This window comes from Thunnus maccoyii, chromosome 4 (assembly GCF_910596095.1).
Source record: "Thunnus maccoyii chromosome 4, fThuMac1.1, whole genome shotgun sequence".
Taxonomy (NCBI): Eukaryota; Metazoa; Chordata; class Actinopteri; order Scombriformes; family Scombridae; genus Thunnus; species Thunnus maccoyii.
The window spans coordinates 2,130,323-2,151,671 of NC_056536.1; the positions used below are offsets into that span (position 1 = coordinate 2,130,323).

The following is a 21,349-nucleotide window of genomic DNA, read 5'->3' on the forward strand; positions in this document are numbered from 1 at the left end:
TTGTTTATTTTCAGCAGATTATTGATTCTGACAGTTTACAGGTTTTTATATGTTTATTTTCTTGTAACAGTTATTATTTCAATTTTAAATATTAGTTTTAGTCTCAGATTTATATTGATTTAAAAATACATAACTTGCCAGCAGCAAACACAGGTTCAACCATTTAAACTTTTTGCAGGGAGGTTCTTTGTGTGTATGTGAAAGAGAGAGAGAGCAAACTGCATTTACATATCTGTTTAATTTGGGTCCTTACCAAAGATAAAACCAAATCTAGGTCAACTGCTTCTTCATTATCATTATTTTGTTCCAAAAAGATTCAATATTCAAAACTGGTGACTTTCTGTCAGATTGAGCAACACGTCCTGTAGTACACACGCAACACCGGCGGGTATGACGTAACGACACCCCGGTCGCGGTGATCACGTGATTCATGGAGCAGTAAGCGGAGCATCAGAGATCTTGTGGAGCTTCAGGACGTTCAGGTCTACGGTGTCCAGTAAAACTGCCTCCATCGACGGTAGGAGCTGTAAGTTGGCTTCCGACATCTCATTAAGGTACAAACAACACAACAGATTCTCGCTAATTGTTACTAAACGGTTTTTTTAGCGAAATGTTTCCGAGCGGTTTCACGGAAATCGAAACCTGAGTGTTCAGTTTGGTTGTTAGTTTGAGGTCAACTCCGTCATACCGTCGAAATTTGTCTCACAATTTGTTAATTGTTGTGACACGTGACCCTGTTAATAAGCGTTTTGGTTGAACATTTGAAGATAAACGGAAGAAAAGCGAAGCTTTGAGTCTTTCTGGCTGTTCAGAGGTTATATTAACGTTACCGTAAAGCGAAAATGAGACAGTTTTAAAAAAAAAAATGGACGCAAAGAACCAGGAGGGTTTTCTTAACCTTCAACTAATGTTTCGTTTTCTAGACTTTATTTATTTAACATTTATTTAAACCGGAACCTGACCACGACGGGCAGCAGCACAATTAACAGGGTTGCAGACAAAAAACATATAACAATTTACAATGAAAATAAATTACAGAATGATGAAAATATTCACCAATATTCGTCACAAGTCATTAACATCAGGGATCAAACAGGGCAGATATGAATCAGTCCACACATCTACAGCCAGATGTGCCTCCCTCCAAACACTGGACATCTGACAGATGAGAGAGAGAAATGAGACTAGTATGAGGTTTCACATCAACACAGACGTCTTAACTGAAGTGTAGTGAGTAATCCCACCAGGGACACTATGTTTGGAGCAGCTTGTTGTACATAAAACACAGTAACATACAGTCAAAGAAATAAATAATACAATATACAGCAAAGAAAGGAGTATAAACTCACAGCTGGTACTAATAAGGCTGCAATAAAGTGTTATTTTTATGATTGATTAATCTGATAAATCTTCAAAATGTCAGAAAATAGGGAAAAATGCCAATTATACTTTCATATAGCCGAACATGATGTCTTTTTTTTTTTGTCTCCAAATTCCAAGCTCATATATTGAGTTGACATCATGTTTGACACAAAGTCTCAATCATCAGTTCTGAGAAGCTGCAAATGTTTGGCATTTTTCCTTTAAACATGACGAAAACAATTACTGCGATTAATCTAATCACAAGTGCAATTATATAACCGCAAAAGGTTGCGATTTAATAAAATTAAATAAAAAATGTGCGTGTGTGCACGTGACAACCTGTTCTCTGTTTGTTATATATAATGTAGAGAAGATAAATCAGTCTCTGGTTGGGTAGTGAAGAGTGTGCGGTGTAGGGTCACATGATCTTCTGCACGGAAGGCAAACTGCAGACCCCACAAGAGCATTTAGCCCTCTTCTCATCTCTCAGTTTGTACATCCTTGAGTCTTTGTCACTTCCACCTGAGATGTGATCGGAGGAGTCGAGGCAACAGGTATTTAACAGAATGAGACATCCTCACTTCAGAGCCGTTATTTTAAGATGACATCAATTAAATATGAAGTGCGGCACAGCTGCATCATCTGTCCACCGTTCTGTTACAGCTTATCGCTGTATTTTATGATCTCTGTCAGATGAGCAGAACAGTGTTCATGACAACTAACATATTTGCTATTCAAATCATAACGTGTCATGACGTGACAAGAATACACAGATGTCACACACTACAAATAGTTTGTATATACCAGCTGTGTGTCACACCACATCATGGATGCTGAAAAGAGTTCTGCAAAGGATACACTAGTGCTTCTTCACTCATAGCTCCTCCAGCAAGCCTCCTCTCTCCTCCACATGCATTTTATGAATTGAGACATCCTTAAATATGAAATATAAAGAAATCACCAACTCTGTAATGCACCACTTGGTAAGAGAATGGTGCCCGTGTACACCGTTAGCTAAGAGGGGTTTCAGAAAATGATTTGCACTCAGGACAGGAAGTACCAGCAACTCTGCGGAACTATTTCTCTCAAGTTGCAATCTGCTTTACAACACAGACCAGTGGCGAGGTTCAAGCAGACATGGCTACGATAATACAGACCAGTGGTCAAGCAGGACGACTGGACAGAACTTAGTGGCTGCTGGTTCATCAGTCTGGTATCATTAGCAACTATGACAAACAAGCTAACTCTCTCAATTATGTTAACGTTCTGTGAATGATTTGGTAATGGTTTATTTCAACCAATTACTCTTTTTTTAATATTTTGATCTCCCTCTTGCCTTTCAAAAGTAGAGGAGGAGCAACCTCCTCTTCCTCTATGGACCAGCCTCTTCTGGAATAATCTTCGCCTTTTTAAAATACCAACTTCCGGCCAGACCACTTCCGCACAGAGCCTACACGCACGCCATCTGATGATGAACTTTATGTCACACGGACCCTTACGGACTCGTGGACGCGGCAACTATAATTTCAGTTTAATTGTGAATGGTTGTGAAATAGCTTTGTGAGCAACCCAAAAAATATGATTTAAAAAATGCTGTCACATTGATTTGGCAGTGACGTTCTAAAGCAGCGGTTTGTTTGGCTTTGCGTGGGGCACAAATTATATCATTTCCTGTTAGGTTCAAACAATATAATTAACAATTAATATCAGTGTTTCCCCTCGGTCGACTGCTTCGGCCTGGTTGACTGCTTAGCATCTGTTTAGCATCGTCAGGTTATGCTAACCCATTGTTGCTAACTTTGGAGCTAACCCCCTTCACTTTTCCAGCCGTTGGGGAAACAACAGACGTGACTTTTCTTGGTCTTGACAAGCTGCAGCATTTATTAACTGACACGCTGTACTCTGTACTGTACGTTTACTGCCACACTGACACCTTACTGCTAACCTTTTCCTCTGCTCTGCTAGCATTCACCAATTACGCTACCAAGAGTTTCCTAGGCAACAACACAGAGGTTGACTCACGTTTCAGAACAGCGCTGCACCTCCCAAACACTATTGATTTTATGAATTAATGGGTATTTGGTGTTATTTGGCCTGGTGGGGGTTCTTGTTGGCCTGGCAGCCCACCAGGCCTGTACAATTATATTGGAAACACTGAATATAATTAACAATGTAATTAATTGATTTCTTTGGTATACTAACTTCAGAAACAGAATACTAAGACAAGTACTATGAAGTGAATACAGTTTACAGTTAGTATGCTGTATGGAATTGAGCCAGCACCCTAACTGATGAACTCTTTATGTGTCCAAAGGGATATACAGAGCATGGACCTTCTTGAACTGGAAATCCACATCCCAGTGGAGGCTGAGGTGAAAAACATTCCCGTGTGGAGCTTACCAAACTCAGTGATCAGGAGAATGGGCCTGCCCCCGCCTGCATCTGAGGGCTCCAAGGCCCGTACGGACGCCCCAGAAGGTATATGGATTTGTCCAACAGTCATACGGAGGAAAAGCCAGAATCCAGCCTCCCACACAGGAAACAATGTGAAAGAAAACATGTCCTCACTGCTGTACAGAGAGTTTCGGGCTGCGCAGGGTCCCCTCCAAATGTCTTTCGTTTCCTCCAACTGCACAGCTTATAAGTTGCTGCAGGACATCATGCCTGGGAAGAAGGTCTCCTCACACACCTCTCATACATCCCTCTTACCTCACGGCTCGGCGCTCAAAACCCGCCAAGATGCTATCGTCATCTACCACGGACGCATTTACCTGATCATCAAGAACCCCAAACGAAGCAGGAGTCAAGAAGTGTCACAAGAACCACAGCCGGTGGCCCAGTCCTCCCTTCATTCAACATCAGCTGTGTCATCTGATAGCCAGGAGAAGGTATTGATGATTACTTTAGCATCACTCTAGTGTACCACAGCGATTCTTATTGTTGTCATTTAGTCCGGACCAAAGTGGTGGACCAACCAATATTGCTATGCCTAGAGCCATGACCCTAGTACACAGGAAATATCAAAGTCTGATGTGCAAATTGCCACCCTCAGGACAAACTTATCTCATTTTCATATTTAGCCAAGCCGGTGGCATAGCAATGTTGGTCTGTCTGTCCACAGAGGGGACGGTAGCGAGACTGAACTTGCTTTTTGAAAACGATAACCAGGTATAAAGCGCATGTTTAACTTTTTAAAGCAGGTGTTTTAACGGTTCCTCTTTCAGGAAGATGTTCTGTAACATTTATCTGACTCGTTTGTCCCCTTTTTTGCATCGACAGGCTTCTCTTGAACCTGCAGACAGAGAACTACAGAAGAAGAGATTGCGTGTCACTTTGCCCCGAATCTCCCTAAAACAGGATCTTCTCACCAAAACAGATAACTATTCCACTACAGAGACGCTGCACACAGATCAGGTGAATATAGTAATACTAATAGCTTTATTTGCAGGGATAGACGCTGATATTTTTAAGCACTGGCCCCTAAATTTGCCCCTAAATGTAAACCTATGTAAAAACAACACAGAAAAGGCAATTCAACTCAATTTAACACAGCCGTCCTGAACTGTAATACTTCAATAAATGAAAATAATTGAACAAGCCATATAAATAAAAGTTTGCAAGAAACCATATTCATTTATATTTATATTTTAAAGCCATAGTTATAACAGGTGAACACTGGCTGCAAGTTGAGTTACTTGAACGAGCCTCTGGTGAGTAGATCAAATCCACCTGAGTCATCTGAATGCTTTAATGGAAGGGATACAACTCAAGGAAATCTGACCTTTTGTACAAATGAGATAAGTTGGTCAATGCCACAAATTTGCTGACCTACAAATAGTGCAGAATCTTGAATATTTATCCTCATTTTACATGTCATTACTTCTTGTTTTTAAATGTTTCTGAACCCTCAAACGTTCTGATTATTTCCAGGTTTATGTGAAAATATTTTTCAAATTGGTCTCAGACTTTTGGACCCCACTATATATTATTGGTTTTCTAAGGAATTAATGTTAAAGGATAATTGATCATAAATGCACATGAACTGCTGCTGATAATATTTCACTTTTTAGACTGAGACTTGCAGCTTTTGTATGATGAAATCTCTGATGCAGTGCTCTAATGTAGTGCCACAGAGCCACCAGTAGGGGGAGTGAGGTGTCACTTTTTTCTTCTCTATCTGCCTGCAAGCCCTTACGGAGGGCACACCTCAATGGGTGCCACTCTCCCAGTGCACTAAAACAAGATGGCAGCTGTTGTTGAGAAAGTTGTCAAATGTGAAGCGTAATCTGTCGTAATCTGTACAGACAGCTGTTTAAATCACTGTATAAGTGTTTTGAACATATTAATAGTATCTACATTGATTGATCAAGGCTCCCAGTCTGTCTGTGAGCTCACCTGTTTCACTACAGGGATATTCACTATTCGCTATGGGAAATAAAATCAATTAATTCTTCATGAAAACTGTTTTGGTTCAGTAAATTTCTGCTGTCACTCAGCCTGGTGAAGGTCAGCAGCTGCGGCTAACAGACACTGAGCGCAGGTTTGAATCAGTGTGGAGTGAACGGTTACCACGTTGGCTCACATCTCGCTTCCTGTGTGGATTCTCAGTTGTGTTGGTGATGACTAACAGTGGGAATAAAACTTGGTGGCCACCTACATGGAATATTTGGTGGTTAAAGAGTAACTTTTTGTGGCCACAGGCCATTGGTCACCATTAATATAGAACCCTGATTTGTATAGAACATTTCATAATATAGTTACCAAAACTAACAATGTGATAGACAGTAATAGAATTATATAGTAAAAGAAAAGTAAAATAAAAGATAAATAAAACTAGTTTATCATGCAGGAGATCTAACATCATGCACTTTGATTAAAAGATGTTTGTAGCTGACGTTTAGAAGAAAATACAGAAGAAGCAGTTCAGATCACCACTGATCCATTTCGATTCTTAAGTCCAGAATCCATTAAATTTCAATTTAATATTTGATTCAGCTACATCAGATAAATACTAATATTGCATGAAGCTCTTTCTTCTACTCGATACCCACACATACTGTTGGCACGTCTTGCACTTCAGTGGCCTGAAAGACGCACAATACCCAGTACTGGAAAACTCAAAATACTCCTAACTTTCTATAAGTACTTGATGCGGGTAGACTGAGACAACACAAACACTGGAACCTCCCAGCACTACTCAGTGTGTCTACATAATGTCTCTTCTCTGCTTCAGTGGTAATATGGTCACTACTTGAAACAGGTTATGCTTGATTTCTGATTTATCATGTAGCATCAATATCAATCCCAACAGATGAACATGATCAACAAACCTTGTTTATTTTAGGAGTCTGGTATTTGATACTGTGTCCTTTATATTTCCTTCAGGAGCTGCTAAATGACAACAAGCCAAACAATAAGGATGCTGGAAGAAAGCGGCCTGCTCGCTTCCAGACTCAAGGGGACCAGGAGGAGGTGGCCAACCTTGACAGTGATGAAGGTGAGACACAAGACCTGGACAGACAAGAAGCCGAAAGTACAGATCAAAACAACAGTATGGACAGTAATATGCAAATAGACTATCAAAATGGCAACCACAGCTGGACCAGGAGGGATCCTCAGAGTTCAGCTTCTGCCTGTACGTCACCACAACAGTCATGTGACTTCAAGGAGCTGGAACGAAAGGAGAAGATCGCTCGGTTGAAGGCCAAGCTCCGAGAGAATGAAGTCGATCTTCACAACAAGCACTCGACAAAATGACAGCTCAGAGTAAAGAACAGTAATGATGCAAATTCAGCATATTAGATTAGCATTTCGACTGTTTTGTGAAGCCAAAGGACGGTTTATCACAATGTTTGGTTAGTAGAGTTATCTATCCGTTCTGTTATTCATGTTTTGGTGTGACGTGGTGTTTTGTGGTGTGCCAAATCCAGCCAGAAATTAAATCAAGGATCTGAGGATGTTGTATTATCTGTACAGATTGTTAAACTTGCTGAGGCAAAACAAGAAAACGTCATGTTTTAATGAGATCAGTCATTATCAAGGACATAGATTTGGTTTTATTTTTGTTTCTTTTATGTGGGACGCGCACACACACACACACACACGAAGAGCATGAATCTGCGAAAGGTTTACTTGCTTAAATATAACAGGATTTGTATTATTCATTTTTCTCTGATTTTTAACAACTATTCTACTTTTTTAATGAATATAAATCTGCGACTAAGATTAATAATTAAAATTGACATGATAGATTTTCACGATAACTGTTTCAAGAACATAAATGTTTATAAACTTGTATGTTCTGTTAGACCAAACTATCTGCTTTAAATAATTTTTAAACCTCACCTGAGGTTCTTTAACTGTTTACTTCTCTCAGTCTAAGTTTCCTGATGGAGCTACGACGCTCAAACCTGACTTAAAATTGTGTCTAAGGATTGTGAGAGAATTTTGAAGGGTTGAAATATCCTCAAACTACATTAGCTACTTAACTTCAGACTGATACAACAGCCTTGCAATTTTGTTTAAACAGTTTGAAAGTGTGTTTAGACTGAAGAGCTTTTTTCACTCGTTTACACTGTGTTATTTACATAAATTTAACCAATGGAATCTTTACTGAAATCTGTTTTTTACCCCCAACAAGCTAATGTTCAGACAGCACAGACGCTAGCTGTAGCTAGCTAGCATTGTACAGTGGTACCAACCATGTATCTTACAGGTCAGCTGACTGATCTCTTTATTTTCCTCCAGTATCTCTCGTTTTTCTTTTTCATCTTTGTACATTTAAGAATTAGTCGTTCAGTCTCTGGATAAATGTTCATGTCATCACTCAAGCTGAAAGTGTTTTCAGACTCGCTGTTCTTTGTGCCTGTGGCTGAATTTGCATCCGCTCAAGTCTTTACTTTGAGATTAAACTGAGTTGTGCCACATGTAAAAGTTGTTTTGTGTTCTCTCTGAGCTCATCTCCCCGCCACTTTTCTTTTCACTGCAGGCATTTTAAAACTCAAACAAGCTAGCGTAGCGTTAGCTCTTTTCTAGCTACTCCATAGGTTGTTTGCAAACTTTAAGTAGCAAACATATCATATCCAACAATTTATATGATTTGTGCCAAACAACACCAGTGGTGGAAAGTAACTAAGTATATTTACTCAAATACTGTACTTAAGTACAATTTTGAGGTACTTGTACTTTACTTGAGTATTTCCATGTGATGCTACTTTCTACATTTCAGAGGGAAATATTCTACTTTCTACTCCACTACATTTATTTTACAGCTTTAGTTACTTTTCAGATGAAGATTTGACACAATGGATAATATAACAAGCTTTTAAAATACAACACATTGTTAAAGATAAAACCAGTGGTTTCCAACCTTTTTGGCTTTTGACGTCTTATAAAAAGCAGTGTGTAGTCGGGGTCACATTTCACATGTCTGAGTTGTTAACAGCTCCACCAAATAGTGATTTTTCCCTCTAAACTTCTCACATGCTTTCATTTCAATAAATGTTCAAATGAACTAAACTAGCTAACTGTATATAAAGTAGTGTAAACTAGCTCCACCTCCAGCAGCTACAACAGTAACATGCTGCTCTAACACTGATGCTTCACTATTAATAATCTAATGATGTCATATATAATAATATATCAGTCAGAGGGACCAAACCACCACTTTTACTGTAATACTTTAACTACATCAAGCTCATAATACTTATGTACTTTTACTGTAGTAGGATTTTTCATGCAGGATTGTTACTTGTAATGGAGTATTTTTACCTTGCTGTATTGGTACTTTTACTTAAATAAAGGATCTGAGTACTTCTTCCACCACTATATTGCTGTTGTTTACGGATACAAAAAAACCAAAATAAAGGTAATTTACTTGAATCCCACAGAAAATGAAGTTTATTCAACTGGTCATGTTGGAGGCTGGAGTTTGTGGTGCAGTTCAATTGTGTTGCCTCACTACTTCATTCTGCCCTCATTTATATTAATGAGGTGGACAAAATACTAGAAACCAATATAGCTCAACAGCAGCACAAACTACAGCCTCCAAAGTAAGCATAAAGTTGAATCAACAACTCTCTAAAACAGTTTCAACACAAAGCATTTAATGCAGCCCTTTTGGATTAGATTGCAGTCATTTTAACGAGGTGGAGCTAATAAACTAGCAACTGAGTGTATATTTTCCCGTATCATGTTTGTGCCTATGATGAATATCATGTGACAAACATGGAAGGAACACATCAGAACAAGTTCATCCTCTCTGACAGCATGTGGAATCATCTGATATGAGTGGTGGATGAGATCTGAGCCAGAAACAGTGCGAGGAGTGGAGGGAGGAAACCTCTGTGCTGTGCCCCCCCCCCCCTCCTGCTGCCTCACTATAAGACTGCAGGTCTGTTGTCTGTCTGCACAGACAGGATGCACTCCTCACGCTGCCCTTCTGCAAGATCATTGACACTGAAGGTAAGACTCACCCTGGCACTGAACTGGGATCACATATTCGACCGCAGGACAAAATTATGATCGTTTTGCATGTTGGGAACAATTTCAATAGATTAGACGTTGATCTGCTTCTCCGAGCAGTGGTGCAGTGCAGGCAGTTGTACACAATATAGACATTGTGTCTACCAATATATCAGTGTATCAGTTAGCTTAACTTAATAAGCCTCCAGTGAGAAGACTGTGTGCTTTTCTCTGTGTCCTCTCTGCTAACACTTTATTTTACAGGTCCCATGTTTTGTTATAATTTCCAGACAGGAGCTGATTTGAAACTGCAAATTCATAGAAAGAATTCAGGAGATGGTTATGTCATTTGGTACTAATTATAGGGAAAATTAGAAAATGTGAAATTTATCTATGGACGAACATACAATTCAACACATAGAGTGAATAGACTTTCCAAAAATTACTGAGTAATGAATCAATATTTACCTAAGTTTAAATGGGACTGTTCATTCAATGTAATCAAAAAGAAAAGTCAACCCAACTCACTGAAGTCACTGAACGGTCTCAGAACTTTGTCTCTATTGTGCTGATAATTGCTATCAAATAACAATTCTTTCTTACGTAGGAAATTATCAGGAAATTGTGGTGTCATTTTTTAAATAATGTGAACTGTTGATCAGACAAAACAAGCAATTGTACAATTGATTGATATACTATATTAATGTATATGATATATTTCTAATGGAATGTGAATTAGGGCTGCAGCTAATTATTTTAGCTATTGATCAAATACTAAATTATTCTTATAATGTTTTTAAAAAATCAAATGTGAATAAAATAACTTGCTCAAGACTAAAATTAAAACAGCTGGTTTGAAGGATATAACATCTATTTTAACAACAAAAAAAATATCTTCCACTTTTCTTTTTTTTTTGGAGCTTTCAAGTGCATCTCACAGTTGCTCACAGCCATCATAACATTTTTTAATAGAATCAACTGACAGCTACCCCCATGTTCTTAGAAATAGATTACAACAGTATATAATCAATCCAGGAAAACATATTCATAGTGTACTTACTTTTTCAGTTACCACTACAACATAGAATTTGCTTTGTGGATTTTGCACAAAATCAAAAAAAGTGACCATTGATCATCCTTCCAGTTATAAAGAGGTTCAAGTCAACCAGTACAACTTCATCCCTGCAAAGAAATGTTTTATTTGCTATAATTTCCTGTATTGTACAATTTTCTTTTTCTAAATTCTGTTGAAATATAGATTCTGCAATCATTATCCCCCCCGACAAAATGCTGTTTCATAGCCCAGAAATGTTTTTGTTATGTTTTTTGGCCTAAAACCATCAAAAATAAGAAGTTTGACTCAGTTGATTGTGTCTCATGTCTCAGAATTATGTCTTTTTTATCCACCAATTTCATGTATCATTAGAAATGTTGAATTTATATTTCATTTGCATTATCTTATCATTACAACAGAAAATTATGGCTCTCAATCAGGATTAAAAAACTCACCATTTGTAATTTATGTGTCATTCTTGGGTTGTTAAAACCTCCAAAGTCCCTGAAACAATACAGAGGACATGATCTTAGTGCTGGTAGCTGGACCCCCGACTGAGATGTCTGCATACTAAAGCCCTTTAAACCTTGGCCAGTATGTAGTACGTTGACATTAATAATAATAGTGATGTTTTTGAGATTTTAGGAGTCACTTGTGCATTACAGGCATTTTGTCTTTCTTTGATAAGCATGTTACAAGCCTTGTGTTTAAGTTGCTTATTAAGAGTTTTTCCTCTTGTCCTCAGGTGTTGTTTGCTCGGATCTGTATGTTGTACTCTACCATATGCCTGGCGGGCTGGCCACTCGCCTCAGAAGCAGCCAGACTCCGCTGTGGCTCTGACCTGCTCAGTGACCTCATATTTGTGTGTGGTGATCGTGGAATCTATTTAGGTAAGTCTATCTTCATCGTATCCCTATCAAATGACATCTAAGAGCACATCTGGGAGATTTACAGTGGAAATGTTGGCTTGCTGGAGGCACTAAAGGACGGTGGGAACGGTGAGATGGTCACCAACATCCTTAAGATTCATCCTCTGGGGACTAGGGATGTAGCTGATATTGAAGCCTGGTACCTTGCTCAATAGGAAACTAAAGTCAGGAAACATCTTAAAAGTGTAGACAAAATGACCAAAAGAGCTTTTCAAAATTTTGTCAACAGCTTTTTCAATTTTTCATCCTAGACACTTCAAACTAACTTTATTTTATCAAGGTTTCCCTCCATTGCATGCACAACCTCTACTTATTTTTATTAATAGCAATGAGCTATGTAGCTATTCTGTAAATGTCAGGCTCCTTTGCAGGTTTAAAGCTGCTCATTAAAATATGAATTGGTAGAATTTGTCTCGTTATGACAGAGATGCAGTTGATTGTATTTTCTAACCTAGATTTTAACAAACATTCAAATATCTGATAGGGTTCCCTACAGCCCAGTGTTATCAAGGTTATTTTACCCTGTGTGTTCATAATTACACTAGCACAGATGTATAACACAGATATAGTCATGGTCATCATGTCGGATGGTAACTCTGAAAGTTATCAGCTCAACAACAACAAAATATGTCCTGTTCAATTATTTACATAAAGACTAGCCACAACACCACTGTGCTCTACTGTGGGTCTCAGCAGCAAGTCAGATAAACTCAGATCCTCATGCTAAATAATATCTTATGATTTTTTTTCATATTAGATTTCACTGTTTTGCACAATAGTGGTTCATCTTTAGGAGACCCAAATCTTTGACATGTAAATCAGCTATTTTACTGTAGATTATATAATGTAAAGCACATTGCAGCATTTAATTAAAAAAAGTTTATTTTTATTGGAATATTATCTCTCCCACTTCACACTGGGAATTATCTACAGGCCCTTTCACCTGATTACCTTTCCCCTGTTCTGACCAAGGCCACCTTCTCCATCTGGTATCAGAGTGGTAGCAATCCACCAAAATGGCAGTGTGCTGACCAGAACACTGTGCCTTGGTGTGTGATAGCTTTATTGTTAAAACACTTGTTATCTGAGACCAGCTAAGCTTTCATACTAACAAAGAAAGGTGCAAGAAAAAGAGAAACAATTCACAGTATACTTTGCACATGGTGGTGTTGTGCAGTGGTGGAAGAAGTATTCAGATCCTTTACTTAAGTAAAAGTACCAATACAACAGTGTAAAAATACTCCATGAAAGTCCTGCATGAAAAATCCTACTTAAATAAAAGTGCATAAGTACTGTTTGTGCTGCTGTTGAGCGACAGATGGGTGACAAATTAAAGGAAAAACTGGTGTAGGTCTGAATGCTTGACCCCTACAGTAAGGGGATCTGTTGGCTCTGCTATACTTTGGGGGGCATTTTGCTGGCATGGTTTGGGTCCACTTGTCCCCTTAGAGGGAAGGGTCACTGCTAATAAATACAAAGTTGTTCTGAGTCATCACCTTCATCCCATGATGAAACATTTCTATCCTGATGGGAGTGGTCTCTTCCAGGATGACAATGCCCCAATTCACAGGACACGAGGGGTCACTGAATGGTTTGATGAGTATTAACTGATGTGAATCATATGCTATGACCTTCACAGTCACCAGATCTCATCCCCAATTGAACACCAATGGTAGATTTTGGACTGACGTGTTAGACAGCGCTCTTCACCATCTTTATCAAAACACACAATGAAGGATAATATCTTTTTGAAGATTGGTGTTCATCCCTCCAGAAGACTTCAGAGACTGTAGAATCAATGCCAAGGCACACTGAAGCTGTCTTAGTGGCACGTGGTGGCCCAACACCTTACTAAGACACTTAATGTTGGTTTTTCCTTTAATTTGTCACCTGTCTGTATAATGGTTATACTGAGAGGTGTTTCTAGTATTTTGTCCACCCCATTAATATGAATGAGGGCAGAGTGAAGTAGTATGAAGCAACACAATTGAACGGCAGCACAAACTCCAGCCTCCAAAATGACCAGTTGAATAAACTTCATTTTCTGTGGGATTCAAGTAAATTACCTGTCAAAGCATCATGGAGTAGCAAGTACAATATTTCCCTCTGAAGTGTAGTGGAGTGGAAGTATAAAGTAGCATCACATGACATACTCAAGTAAAGTACAAGTACCTCAAAATTGTGCTTAAGTATAATACTTGAGTAAATATACTTAGTTACTTTCCACCACTGATACTAACATGCTCACATTAACATTGCTAACATTCTAATGTTCAAAGGGTCAATGTTTACCACATTAACTGTCTAAAGTTTAGTGTGTTAGCATGCTAGCATTAGCTAATTACTACTGTAAAAAAAAAATGTGTGAATGTCATTAGCAGGTATTTGGTCATAAGACATAAGTATTGGACACATTAAAATTACTGATGGTACCTTTAAAATAAAGTGAGAGGATCACCAACATTATTAGAATTCATCCTAAATGTGTCAGTACAACATTTCATGTCAATCCATCCAATAGTTGTTGAGATATTTCACATTAAACCAAAATGAATGGTGGCGCTAAAGGAATTCATCTTCTGGGAATCATGAATGTCTGCACAAAATTTCATGGTGATCCGTCCAATGTTTCTTAAGATATTTCAGTCTGGAGCAAAGTGGTGGACCAACTGATACTGCTATGAAGGCCAAAACATACTAACCGTCTATATGCAAAACATACAGTAGTAAAGTAAGTATGTAAGTAAATGTATTTGTATGAAGGGGTCATCATTTTATAACATGTGGCTCCTAACAATGGCAGTGTCTATGTGCCTTGACAATTACTGACCAGACTGACATGAAATCCTCTAGGAACCATCAATATCCACAGACAATGAGCCCCAATGATTTTGATGTCCCTCCAAATTATCTTTTACTGCTACCATTAGGAACACAATATCATCTGAACCAGGACAATGTAGTATCTTGAAATGTAATGGCCGGGTTTCTCACAAAATTTGTTGAGCACATTCATGCTCCCCAAAGGATGAACACTTTTGATTTTTGTGACCCAAGGGTTTCTCCTCTAGCACCATCATCAGGATATATTTTTGCATTTGTCCAATACATTTGTATTGTGGAGTGTAATTAATACTGAAAAGTGCAGACAGGATTGACTTTGTCAGGCACTTGTTCAGTGTATGTAACACTTAACAAGGTTTCATTTATCTATTATGTCATGTCATCTTGTGTTTTGGCCTAAGTGACCTCATGAGAAGCATTTTTGTTTCCTAGAGTATGGAAGTTTCCAAGGTTTAAAATGTTTGGTATCTCTCACTCTGCAGGTAAAGGTATGTGGTCTGGTTATGGTGCACGGCCCAGGGGGAAGGGGATAGTGGACAAATGCTGTCGATCAGCCGGCTGTGAACTGCATCATCTGGAGATGTATTGTGCTAAACCTAAGAGCCAGCAGCACACAACAGCTCACCCAACCACGACCACTGCACAGCATACCACTACACAAACAGACACGGTAAGTGTCCGTGTTGATCCGCATTTCACGGTCTTTATCAGCAGATAGGGTTTGCTCGGTTATCACAGAGTTTTATTCAGGTGTAATCAAGTACATACTGTATATATAGAAGTAAGGAATAGTTTAATAGTTGGACATTTTGGAAAATATTCAATTTCTTGCAGAGAATTAGATGAGAAGATTAATACCACTCAAATTGGGCTTTTTTTGGACCAGGAAAGAAAGACAGAAAGAAAGGCTCCAGTATGCAGAATCTTGTTCCTGGCGGTGTAGAAAGTTTTCCAACAGCATTTAGACTTTAATGTTGGGAAATAAAATGTACAGAAAACATAACAGTTAGCTGAAAAAATAAAAATGAAAAATACAAATACTTTTAGAGACTTTTTAGTGTCAGGGGGATGGGACTGCATTGCCAGGCCTTGGACTCATGACCTCAGTATTCCAGTCCTGGTTACATCACTGGTTAAAAGCTCTGTAAAAAAGCTATTTAGTGGACCTTGAGAATATTTTGTCAATCTCGACTGTACTACTCTACTGTCTTGATGTGTCAGAAAAATATGAATGTATACATGGGTGTCAGAATATTGTCCAACAAATATTTTACCTGAGCACATATTTGAAATGCTAATTTGCCTGCACACTATATGTCAAAATGTGAAAAGCTAATCAGTGCAGTACATCCGCAGGGCCAAGGTTAGCTGCTGCAGCCAAGTCCTTGAATCACCTCTTTTTATTATCTCTGTCTTGCAGGAACAGCAGTTCCAAGAAGTATTTCAGAAGAGGCTTTTAGAGCACATGGGGGCACCCGGCAGTCCAAAGAGGGAGGCTTATAGAAAGAAAACACAGCCTTCACGCCGACAGAAAAGCAAAGATTCATCATCACGCAGGAAGATGAACTCACAGCACACAACCAGCAGGCCTTCTTCTACCTTCAGGAGTCCCTCTCAGAGAATGACCACCTTCTAATGATGACATATGACCTCCCGAAAAGATGAATATTTATAGTAACTGAACTGGACCCAGCAAGATTTGGAGACTGCTACTGATTTTTGTGATATGAAATTCTCTACTAAGTAGGGGCCCTATTCACAGAGGCCTGATAATCACATGAAAGCACCAGGATATCAACAGATTTGGAGCGAGTCAGAGGGCTGCCAAGTGACTCAACAAAAACAGTGGCAACCACATTGGATGTTCTCAGCTTAAGAAAACAATAGAGACATCACCACTGGGCTTGTGTGGAATAGTGTTTGTTTACTCAATATTTAGCAGCCTTTAACAATGATATTGCATTGTTTTTTGTTTTTTTTATGATTTACCATCCCTGTCTAGAAAAATTGAATCAATCCCATGACATACTATTGAGCTTAGGCTAAGGCTTAGATTTGAGTAAATTAGCTTTGTGTTATTGTGATTTTATTTTTCTTACATTTGGCACAGAACCTTGAAGTTTAAGTTTCACCTCAGCGCTTTATTAGCCGATAACTCCTAAACTCCAATAATCTGAACTTTTCAGAACCATGTGAGGCTCTGGCACTACAGGTTTTTCATTGTGTTTCTACTAAATTTAAAGCATCATTGAGTTTTTTTTCAACATGTTTTCACCTTATGATGAAAGGTTACTGTGATGAACATTTCAGCAAACAGCTGCTTATTTACACATTCAGCAGAGATGTAGCAATATTAGCATTTATTTGGACTTTGTTTGTGTCCACCTGATGAATGTAAGTCCAATGTTCACTGTCCTTTTAGCTCTGTTTTGGTCTCCCCCAACTCCTGAGAAAAATATCTAGCTCTTTAGACACTAAACGCTCCACTATGTTCACCATCTAGCTGCTAAATTTGATTGCCTACTGTTTGGGCAGGGAGTGTACAGTGGGTTTTTTCATGTTACATTTTGTTAACACTTTTTCAAGTCTGTCTTAAAAATAGTGAGGAGCCCAAATTAACATTGAAATAGGATTTTCTTACTGTAGTCATTCCCCCTGTTTATACTGGCCATTAGAACAAAAAGGGAATTTGATGCTCAAAAGACTGTAAATGTGGCAGATATCCACTTGATATAAACTAACTCAGACTGCTGGACCCTCATATAAGCTTCACATCAACTTTTAAATACCCTTTTGCACAAAATGACTGTGTGGACACTGTAGATTTTGGCCCCCATCACTTACATTGAAAGCACATTTGAAGGGGATCTTTTAAAAGCCAGTATGAACAAGAGGAATGATTACAGCGAGGAAAACCTTTTTCAGTGTTCATATGGGCACCTGACTGTTTTAAGAGAGCTGAAAAATTGTGAACCTTTCCTTTGACTTCCTGCAGTGGAAAGGGGATATATGGGTCAGATCAGCTAATAATGTGTCTACTTAGACATCATTCATTTCAGTGTTATTTTTGAAGTGTAAGCTTGTTAGCCACTGTAGCTAACAATAGTACATAATTAGCTAACCACCATGTCTTCTATCTAATTAACATATACTGTATTTTTATATAACTCTCTGAAACAACTGTTGAGTTGGTTTAGTACAGAATATAGTACACTGTACTCAATATTTACATATATCACTGTCGACAGTATTTTGTAGCTTTAATGTGTGTTTTGGAGACATACATTGGCAGGTCAGAAAGTAGGCTACCGAAGAATTTTGTGCACTTATTGAACAGACCTAACAGAACTGTGATTTTTTTTGTATGTTAGTAGTAATGATTATTAGTTTTCTTCTGTCACTAAATGATTATCCAGTATGTTTATTTCACATATGTTTGTATGGAACCATGGAACCAGTAATGTAACACTTCAGTGGTCACCTTTCATGTATGAATATGTTTGTGTAGAATTTTTTGAATGCACTTATTATTTATTTCACTTTGACAACATACACTATGACTATGTTGACCATACCATGTTGCTCACAGAGTTGTTTGGAATTTCATAACATTTTATAACAATATAATATTTAACACAACTTGACCTTTTGTTTTGACGTTCCACATCAGTACAATGATAAAGAGTGAACTCATTTTACTTTGACATTACTGAAGTTATCGTCTTTTTCCAAGACCGTTCCAAGACTTCTGAAGGCCATCTCAGCCCTGGGTGTAGAGCAGCCTGATAAAACAGATGGCTCTTCTATGTTTGAACACAATCACACAATTGAAAAGTTTCAGTTGTCATGGAGGGGAAGGGAGTATTATGCTCTAGGGGAGGTAGTCGTTTACTGAAAACTAAAAGTTAAAGATCCCCTCCAGGCATGTATGAAGACATATAGAAATACTCTGTTTGGAACAATAATGTGTGTCTGATATTGTGTTTCAACACAAAAAGTATATTTACCTTGTTAAAATCCTTAAAATGACATCTAGATAGATAGATAGATAGATAGATAGATAGATAGCCTTTATTTTAGCAGGGGATACCAATTGAGAGCAAAGCTCTCATTTCCAATGGTGCCCTGCAAATACACAACCAAAACAACCATATGACAAAAAGTGTAAAATTAACAATCCCATACAAAGCATAAATACAACACAAACACAAGAGAAATGACTTACAAAATACAAAACACAAAGAAAAAGACAGTAAATAAATGCATTACACAGGGACAAAGCAGTCACAATTACAAAAAACAAGAGATAAAAGAGATAAAAAGAAGATAAAAATGTTGCCTCTTAACAATCTGCAACCTACTGCTAAAAGAGAGGCACTTGCTTATTTCTATGAAAGAAGTTTAATTTAAACTTAAACTTTTTAGTCAGTTTCTCAACATGAGTTTTAAAAGATAATTTTTCATCTAACCAGATACCCAGGTACTTATAACATGGGAAAATTTGAACCCCAGATCTTGTACTAAAAGTAAAACTTATATTTGTGGTGTAATTAGTCTTATCTGGATATAGTAAAAGCGTAAGTTTAATCAGGGCCTTTTGAATTACCAAAAAAATCTGCCTTTAAATTAGGCAATGCTTTGTCAATAGAGGATGCTGATGAGTAAATTACTGTGTCATCAGCATAATAACAAATAGAGCTGTTTCTGATCAATGTGCCCAGATCATTTATGTATAATGTGAACAGAATAGGACCTAGTATTGAGCCCTGTGGCACCCCTTTTGTAATTTCAAGGAAACCAGATTGATGACTGTCCGCTACTATTGTTTGAGTTCTGCCAGTAAGATAACTGTGAAACCAGTTACATGCATTTGTGTCAAACCCAATTGATCTAAGTCTATCCAAAAGAAGAGTATGATCCACTGAGTCAAATGCTTTGGACAAATCAATGGGGCAATATAACACTTCTTATCCAGAGAACAGATTACATCATTTACAACCTTGCACGCTGTTGTTAAATTGCTATGTCAAGGTCTGAAACCAGGATGATCGGGGTTTAAAATGCAATGCTCAGATATAAAGTGATGCAATTGATTATTGGTGAGCTTTTCCAAGATTTTAGCTCAACATGAAAATTTGGAGATTAAGCGGTAGTTATTTGGATCAGTAGTGACATCGCCTTTATGCAGAGGCAATACCTGTGCTGCTTTCCACACTTTAAGAATATTCCCAGATACAAGAGTTATATTAAAAATATGTGTTAAAGGATAAGCTATAATAGGTGCAGCCAGTAGTAAGAGTCTTGGATTCAAGAGGTCTGCTCCAATAGCCTTTTTGGGTCAATTGAGGCCAGGGCATCAAAAACCGCCTTAACAGACAACTGTCCAAGGGAAAATATTTCCCCAAAGGGGGTATTGTTATTACAACTGAGCTCATCTTTGACTGAGACAATTGTAGATAGATTTGGATTTTCAAACAGGTGACTAGAAGAAATAAAAGGACTATTAAAAATATCACACATTTGTGCTTTCTCTGAAACAAGGACAGAATCTAGAGAAAGATGTTTGGGTAGGGAGTAAGCATGACTATGATTTAGCGAATTTTGAGAATTTTGCTGGATTTCCACTACAGTCAGGCAGGGTATCAACAAAATAATATGACTTAGCATTTCAAACTGCCCTGACACAGTTGTTTCTCAACTGTCTAAAGATCTGCTAATCCATAGAGGACTTTGAGCCTTGTGCTTTTTCCCCTAACCTTAACATCTCTGAGATTTCAGGTGAGAACCAAGGATTCGATCAATTTTTTACCCTGTATTTCATAACGGGGCATGTTTATTTGCTAAGGAGTTAAAAACATCTGTGAAATGGCTTAGGGCTAATTCAGGATCAGGAATAGCACATAACCTTGTGATATCACTGAGAAATAAATCACGAAGAAAAGCCTGCTCAGCAAAATGTTTAAAGTCTCTCATTATAATAATATGGGATGGAATCGTTTTTTGTCTGAAATCTCTAATGCAGAACATTGGACAATTATCACTTAAGTCTAGTGCTTTTGTTAGGATCATATTCATCAGGGTTGACTTTTCTGGATTTCTGGTGTCTGGTTGAATAGGTGAAGAAATTAGATGAGTTAAATTTGATTCAATACAATGATTTTTTTAGCCCCTCAGAGATAGAAGATAACCAGTCAAGGTTAAGGTCACCCATGAGCAAAACTTCTAACTATTACCACCATATTATTATAAGGATTTAGAGAGACATTTAATGCTAGAAATTCAAATTCTCTTGGTAGAGACACAACACAGCGCAACACAGAGACAGAGTTTCTCACAAAAATAACAACCCCTCCCCCCCTTGTGGTTTGGTCCACCCTATATGTATTGTAACTGTCAAGTGCAATGACATCATCCTTAATTTTGAGTAGATGGGCAAACTCTGGTCCAAGGCAAGGCAAGACAAGACAAGTTTATTTGTATAGTCACCCAATTTGACTGTTATCAGCCTATAAATAGGTTATCACCAACATCTGTCCCAAATATTTGTGCCAGTAGGGGCCTACTAAGCCTACTAGTATGTTCAGGAGGCTGTTGTCACCCATTTATTTCAGTGAGCCAATGTTGGTGGAGTCCAGTAGGCATAGAAGGCAAAATCAAAAAGAAAAAAAAAAAGGCTGCCATTTCTTTTGAGAGGTAA

The 21,349-nt window shown here is 38.0% G+C and overlaps 2 protein-coding genes across 5 annotated transcripts; both read left to right on the forward strand.

Moving 5' to 3' along the window:
- Positions 1-412: 412 nt before the first annotated feature.
- LOC121896366 lies at positions 413-8,295 on the forward strand. Of its 4 annotated transcripts, none has more exons than XM_042410207.1 (4): positions 415-554; positions 3,677-4,250; positions 4,642-4,776; positions 6,748-8,295. In XM_042410207.1, exons 2-4 carry the CDS (start codon positions 3,690-3,692, stop codon positions 7,117-7,119), a joined length of 1,068 nt encoding a protein of 355 aa, XP_042266141.1. In that variant the 5' UTR covers positions 415-554; positions 3,677-3,689; the 3' UTR covers positions 7,120-8,295. The 4 variants fall into 4 exon arrangements, with proteins under 4 accessions (XP_042266145.1, XP_042266141.1, XP_042266144.1 ...); XM_042410210.1 differs by having other exon boundaries at positions 415-517; XM_042410208.1 differs by having other exon boundaries at positions 418-526.
- Positions 8,296-9,553: 1,258 nt separating this feature from the next.
- igf3 (insulin-like growth factor 3) lies at positions 9,554-17,034 on the forward strand. The gene is made up of 5 exons (XM_042408257.1): positions 9,554-9,579; positions 9,675-9,825; positions 11,625-11,769; positions 15,135-15,322; positions 16,073-17,034. Exons 1-5 carry the CDS (start codon positions 9,554-9,556, stop codon positions 16,286-16,288), a joined length of 726 nt encoding a protein of 241 aa, XP_042264191.1. The 3' UTR covers positions 16,289-17,034.
- The last annotated feature ends 4,315 nt before the right edge of the window (positions 17,035-21,349 follow it).

Excerpts from the sequence above, each read along its gene's own strand:
- igf3 (XM_042408257.1), top strand. The coding sequence starts at position 9,554 with ATGTTTGTGCCTATGATGAATATCAT. Across the intron at positions 9,580-9,674 it reads GTGCCTATGATGAATATCAT|AAACAGTGCGAGGAGTGGAG; the intron begins GTGACAAACATG and ends GATCTGAGCCAG. Across the intron at positions 15,323-16,072 it reads CCACTACACAAACAGACACG|GAACAGCAGTTCCAAGAAGT; the intron begins GTAAGTGTCCGT and ends TCTGTCTTGCAG.
- LOC121896366 (XM_042410207.1), top strand. The coding sequence starts at position 3,690 with ATGGACCTTCTTGAACTGGAAATCCACATCCCAGTGGAGGCTGAGGTG. Across the intron at positions 4,251-4,641 it reads CATCTGATAGCCAGGAGAAG|GCTTCTCTTGAACCTGCAGA; the intron begins GTATTGATGATT and ends TTGCATCGACAG. Across the intron at positions 4,777-6,747 it reads AGACGCTGCACACAGATCAG|GAGCTGCTAAATGACAACAA; the intron begins GTGAATATAGTA and ends TATTTCCTTCAG.